At 44.3% G+C, this 6,125-nt stretch overlaps 1 protein-coding gene across 1 annotated transcript; it reads left to right on the top strand.

The window, feature by feature from the left end:
• Window positions 1-1,257: 1,257 nt before the first annotated feature.
• LOC131899780 (tumor rejection antigen P815A-like) lies at window positions 1,258-5,573 on the top strand. The gene is made up of 3 exons (XM_059251238.1): window positions 1,258-1,952; window positions 3,539-3,806; window positions 5,397-5,573. Exons 1-3 carry the CDS (start codon window positions 1,508-1,510, stop codon window positions 5,407-5,409), a joined length of 726 nt encoding a protein of 241 aa, XP_059107221.1. The 5' UTR covers window positions 1,258-1,507; the 3' UTR covers window positions 5,410-5,573.
• Window positions 5,574-6,125: the final 552 nt, after the last annotated feature.

The raw sequence follows: 6,125 nt of genomic DNA, 5'->3' as shown, positions 1-6,125 counted from the left end.
CTTGGAATCCTAACCCATAGCAGATAATACCCTGGCCCACCCAGCATCCTGACTGTCATCCTGTTCCCTTTAAGAAAGGACTCCTTCCCCTTTGCTCTGTCTGTCTTCCTCTCCCTCCTCTCCCTCTCCCTCTCTCTCCCTTTAATAATAGAAAATTTCCACATGGAAGCATGTTTGAGGTGTGAGTAACTTTCCACCATGCCACACCGCTGTCTGCTGCATCTGCATGGCATTCCTCACTCGCTTTGGGGCACCTTGGTCCAAACCCACCAAGGCTTCTCGTGTGCCATTTCACAACATTAACACCACCACCCCTCACGCCTCCTGCAATCCTGTGAGTCTCTCCTGCAGTGTCCACCTACTAGCACAACTCCACCCAGTGTGGCTTGTGTGGCGAAGCTGGTGGAGGTGGAGGTGGAGGGTGAGACTGGATCACGAATTTCTTGTAGCTGCTCTGGTATCTCTGGAGCGGCAGGCCATCATATTCAGTGCCACGAGTTTCCCATGAGTTTTGCAGAGCAATGGCCATGAGCACTTTTCATACTGTTAACACAGGGGTGGTGGCGCACGCCTTTAATCTCAGCACTTGGGAAGCAGAAAAGGTGGATCTCTGTGCATTTGAGGCCAGCCTGGTCTACAGAGTGAGTTCCAGGGAAACCAAGGCTACACAGAGGAAAAAAACCCAAAAACAAAAAAATAATCCTTAGTACGGTTAACACATCCAAATGATCATTCCCTTTTGAGTATGAAGATTGGGGATTGCTGGTAACGCACAGCCGTGTTTTCTCATGTTAAAAGCCTGTGTCCCTCCTGCTACAAGCTGTCCCAGGGGACTTGGGAAACAAGCTGGTCCCCATATGAGAACACTTTACAGCAGAGCCATCAAGATGACTAGAGAATTAAAAGACCATGTGACCTCCCAAAGCTCTTACCAGCCTCCTGAGCACCTTGATCTCTCATTGGGTGTGTGGCTTGCAGATGATTATTTTTTTTCTTTCTTTTTTTTTTTTTTTTTCCGAGACAGGGTTTCTGTGTGTAGCTTTGCGCCTTTCCTGGAACTCGCTTTGTAGACCAGGCTGGCCTCGAACTCACAGAGATCTGTCTGCCTCTGCCTCCCAAGTGCTGGGATTAAAGGCGTGCCCCACCAACGCCCTGCAGATGATTATTTTTCAACCAATGAGCTTAGAGCTCTTGAGGCCAGAGGCTGGCCTTCTGTAACTTGCAGTTTCCGCTAACCTCACAGGATATCCGGTGGTTTTCTCATTTTCTCCACCTCCACGCTTGGGCGTAGTCACAGACGTCTGCGCAGACTCAGAGTGGGTGGCTCCTCCGGAGACTTCATTTTGGGTGTGAGGCCCCAACCTCTGCCCTTCCCACCATGCCCTGTGCCTAAACCCGGCTCCACAATCCTCCATGTGCTGCCGTCCTGTGACCTGCTGCCGCTGCTGTTGGCTTCAGCTTTAGTGCAGCTTAGCACAACTCCTGGTCCCCGTGTGTCCCATGTGACATGGCCTACATCAGCTATCAAGACTGGGCTGTAGGTGGCTTGTGCACCAGAGCTGGAAGCGATGAAGACTTGGACCTGAGGGAACAATTTATCATAGTAGTTCTGTTTTTTCTTGAGTGGCTTGTCTTTGTGGGAGTTATAGGCTTCCTAACATTCCAGATAATCTTGTACACCATTTGGAAAAATGAGGAGGAGGAGGAGCAGGAAGTGGATGACATCGCCATGTTGCAGAAGCCTCCACCCATCAATGAAGAGCAGCAGCAAGAGGAGGAGGTAGATGAATATGAATTGAATGAGTATGCAGACGATGATGTATTTGAGTTCAAGTTCAGTGAGAATTTCTATGAGGACTTGGACTTCATGGAGAACATGAATGAAGAGGATAGCAAGGAGGAGGAGGATGACGACGCTGATGACAGCGATGATTCAGGAACTTCAAGTGTCTGTGAGTTATGGTTATGTTTTGGTCCTCATTCTAGATTATGATAGAATTTTTTCTTCACTGTTATATAATGGAAAGACCTTATTCTTAGTATGGTTGAGCACCACAAGTGTCACGTGGACGGCAGGCGCTACACTGGGATGTGAAGCCTTGCAGAAGAGGCTATGGGCAGGGGAATGGGAAGGTGACTACACAGGAGAGGGATTACCAGGCTGGGAGGCATAGAACCCCACAAACAAGGCAGCATCTCAGAAGGTAGAACAGTGAGCAGCCTAGACTGAAGGGCAGGAGGGCCAGACATCTGCAAAACCAAGTTTGTGCAGCTGCAGACGCAGAGTGGCTCTCAATTTCTCCACCCTTGCTGCTGCTTTGAACACTTCTGCCTCAATGCTCAGAACTTGTCAGTCCTGATTAAGTGATGGTCCAATTTCTGGAAACTTGGAGTCCAGTGTGCTCAAATAGAAGCCCAATTCAATAAAGATCCTGTAATGTGGAGAAAAAAAGTAAGCTGCCTTCAAATTAACCTCTGAGATAAATCCATGAAAATTAGTAACTGTTACTAGGGTATTTAAAAGATATATTAGTTGTGTTTTCAGGGATCGAGCAAGTTCGTACCTAACATGATTTTGCTAAAGTGAAGGCAAATGAACCCTTTTCTCCTCATCCCCCTTTCTGCTTTTTTCAACCCTCCCTCCTTCTTTATTTTTACTTAATTTGTATTTCTGAGCCTCAAATTGCTAGGCACATGGGCTGCTACTGAGGTACATCTTCAGACTTTTAAATTGTTTGCTCTTTTAGTGGCTCAGGTGAAAGTGTACTCACATATATAAGCGGCCAGCCAGTGGACAATTTTGAGTATTGACTCATAGGTACCACCCATGGGTGGTGTGTGTGTGTGTGTGTGTGTGTGTGTGTGTGTGTGTATATGTGAGAGAGTCAGAGAGAGACAGAGACAGAGAGGATCTCTCTCTCCCTGACTTTGAACTTGCAGATTAGGCTCAGATGACTAGACACTTATTCCCTGTGATCCACCTTTCTGTACCTCCATGACCCTATGATTACCAGTGACAGCCACCAGGCCTTTTTTTCTCGTGTGTGTGTGTGTGTGTGTGTGTGTGTGTGTGTGTGTGTGTGTGTAATATATATATATATATATATAATATATTTAATATAAATACATTTAATGTATATGGTGGGTTCAAAGGATGGAACTGAGATCTTCATGCTTACAAGGCGGGTATTGAGTGAACTCTCTCCACAGCCTTTTTCATCCATTGAAAGAATGTCTTGTTATGTTGCCCTGTCCAGCCTTGAACTCATGGCAATCCTTCTGCCTCAGCCTCAGATGTATACATTTTCCATGAACTTCTGCTAAAAGCATACAGAACAGAATCGGATAATATGATTTTGATCCCCTTTCATTCCATGGTCCAGAAAAAAATGAGAAACCTAGTGTTTTGAAGGAGGGAAAAGTTGTCACCAGGAAAACTTAAAAGGTGGAGAATGTGAGAGCAATAGAAATATTGTAGCAGTTACTAAGAAGGATCCAGACAGTCTTTTCACTTTCCCCTCACATCTCTGTTCCCCAGGTTTAACTGCTAATAGATTCCTGAAGGAGGAAGTTAAGTATAAGATGTATTATTACTTTCATGACCTTGACGTTCTGGAGTCACAATCAGTGGTCACTGATGAGCCAACTGCATGTGAGTGTGACTCTTCAGATGAATCATTTGAAGGAATTGCCGATGAGGAGCATTGGGGAAAGGAAGAAAATGGCGACTTGGAAGGATGGTTTTACAAGAATTGGGACTACCAGGACAGGAACTCTCCAGAATGCTGCTTCCCTGAGGAACACAGGTATAGACTTCTAGCTCTTAGTAGTAATTAACCACTGACTGGTAGTGGTGGTGCACACCTTTAATCCTAGCACTCAGGAGGCAGAGGCAGGTGGATCTTGTGACTTTGAGGCCAGCCTGGTCTATAGAGCAAGTTCCAGGACAGGCAGGGCTACACAGAGAAAGTGTCTCAGAGGGAGGGAGAGAGGGGGAGAGAGGGGGAGGAAGAGGAGCATAGTATTAACTAACCACTTATGATACAGCCCAACTTTTGGGAGATTTGTGTTAAAGTATTATGTTATAGTTTAATAAACAGTTTGAAGTTAATAATGTGATTATACACACAGAAGTCAATATATTTTATATGGATTTTCATTACCAGATTTTAAGTCCTTTATCCTTCAGCTATAAGACTACTACCAGTGGCCGGGCGGTGGTGGCGCACGCCTTTAATCCCAGCACTCGGGAGGCAGAGCCAGGCGGATCTCTGTGAGTTTGAGGCCAGCCTGGGCTACCAAGTGAGTTCCAGGAAAGGCGCAAAGCTACACAGAGAAACCCTGTCTCGAAAAACCAAAAAAAAAAAAAAAAACCAAAAAAAAACAAAACAAAACAAACAAACAAACAAACAAACAAAAAAAAAAAACAGAAGACTACTACCAGTGGAAATTGATTGTACCTGGTAATGGAGACCAATAGAAAAAGGTTGCCATTGGGGATTTAGCTCAATGGTAGAGTGCTTTCCTAGGAAGCACAAGGCCCTGGGTTCAGTCCTCAGTTCCGGGGGGGGAGGGCGGCGGGGGGGGGGGGGGGGGGGAGAGAAAAAGGTTACCAAGGGAATTTTGGCCTTTGTTTTTTGGCCACAGAAATGTAGTCTTTCATACTAAAAATACTTTGAAAGGGCTGATTATTCACAAAATACTAAAAAGTTAAGGGTTTCAGGGGAAACCACGCTTCATGATTAATGCATATTAGTTTAGCTGATATTTTTTATATTTCATGGAATAGTCAAACAACATTGGGCTGATTTGTATTTACTACTGAACTAAGAGTGGAATCTTACATCCCCCTCTATTCACCTCTGTCTGCCTTGCTCAAATCTAATGTCTCTGAGTGTCAGATAGCAGCCTTACTCTTATTTTAAAGAAATTGAAACTGAGATCCTGGGAGGGTGAGGGAATATGTAGGGTTTGTGTAGTGATCACAGGCAGATAGCATTATTCAGAGCAGGCTCTCGAGAGAAATAAGTGAGCATTTGTAGTGGTGGACAGAAGGGCAATGAAGTCAGTGTGACTGATGCCCTCAAATGCTTTGTTTATATTATATAAGATTACTTGCACATATACAGTGCACTTCAGGTACCTTCCCTACATAGTCCACTCCCCTCCCACTTGTCACCCTTTCCATTAGTCTTTTTGCTTTCCAAGATGGCTTTGTAAAGCCATCCAAGTCTTAAGCACCTGATAGGTAAGGGTCTGTATTACAAGAAGAAAGTGTATTAGTTTCTTCTTACTGAGAGGAGATAGTTATACCAGAATTGACCAGATTTAGAAAATCTGAATTAGAGTCTTCTGATGCCATAAAAATATTGTTTCTATCTTATTTCTTCCTACAGCTGCAAAGCTTAGAAGGAAGAAATGTGTGAAGAAAGAGGGAGAAAAGTTATTAATTTTCTGAAAATTGACTTTGTTCTACAGTTCATCACAGAAGGGCCATCTGCTGACAGGTGACTTTCCACTAATTTCATGGATGCTTTTGGCCATGTTCAAAATAAAAGTTTGTTTGTGCTGCATACGCTCCAGAGTGTTTATGTGAACAACAGCGACTCCAATCTTTTTTTTTTTTTTTTTTTTTTTTTTGGTTTTTCGAGACAGGGTTTCTCTGTGTAGCTTTGTGCCTTTCCTAGAACTCACTTGGTAGTCCAGGCTGGCCTCGAACTCACAGAGATCCGCCTGGCTCTGCCTCCCGAGTGCTGGGATTAAAGGCGTGCGCCACCACCACCCGGCCCAATCTAATTTTATATCTTTTCTTTCTAGATTTGCCTCAGCTTGCTGGCACTAAAATTAATTGTTTTCCACTCTTGACAGTGAGAAATGGAAGTCTAGTTCTTAATGCATTTCATTGAACAAAAAAGGACCTAGCTTCCCGGGGTACTAAGTGATCCAATAATGAGTTAGTGTGAACCACTAGCAGCAGCACCAGCTGGCAGTTCACTAGAAATATACATTTTTGGGCTCTACCAGACCTATTGAATCAGAGATCCTTAAGGCAGACCCTTAGTCAGGTTTTCTAAGTGTTCCATATTACCTCCGAACAAACACACTGTTAGCAGTATATATTTCCT

This window comes from Peromyscus eremicus, chromosome X (genome assembly GCF_949786415.1).
Source record: "Peromyscus eremicus chromosome X, PerEre_H2_v1, whole genome shotgun sequence".
Taxonomy (NCBI): domain Eukaryota; kingdom Metazoa; phylum Chordata; class Mammalia; order Rodentia; family Cricetidae; genus Peromyscus; species Peromyscus eremicus.
The sequence above is the reverse complement of the archived record's forward strand: the minus strand, read 5'-3'. Positions and strand labels throughout refer to the sequence as shown.

Coding starts and splice junctions, on each gene's coding strand:
- LOC131899780 (XM_059251238.1), top strand. CDS start 1,508: ATGGCCTACATCAGCTATCAAGACTGGGCTGTAGGTGGCTTGTGCACC. Junction 1,953..3,538: donor TTCAGGAACTTCAAGTGTCT/GTGAGTTATGGT, acceptor TCTGTTCCCCAG/GTTTAACTGCTAATAGATTC.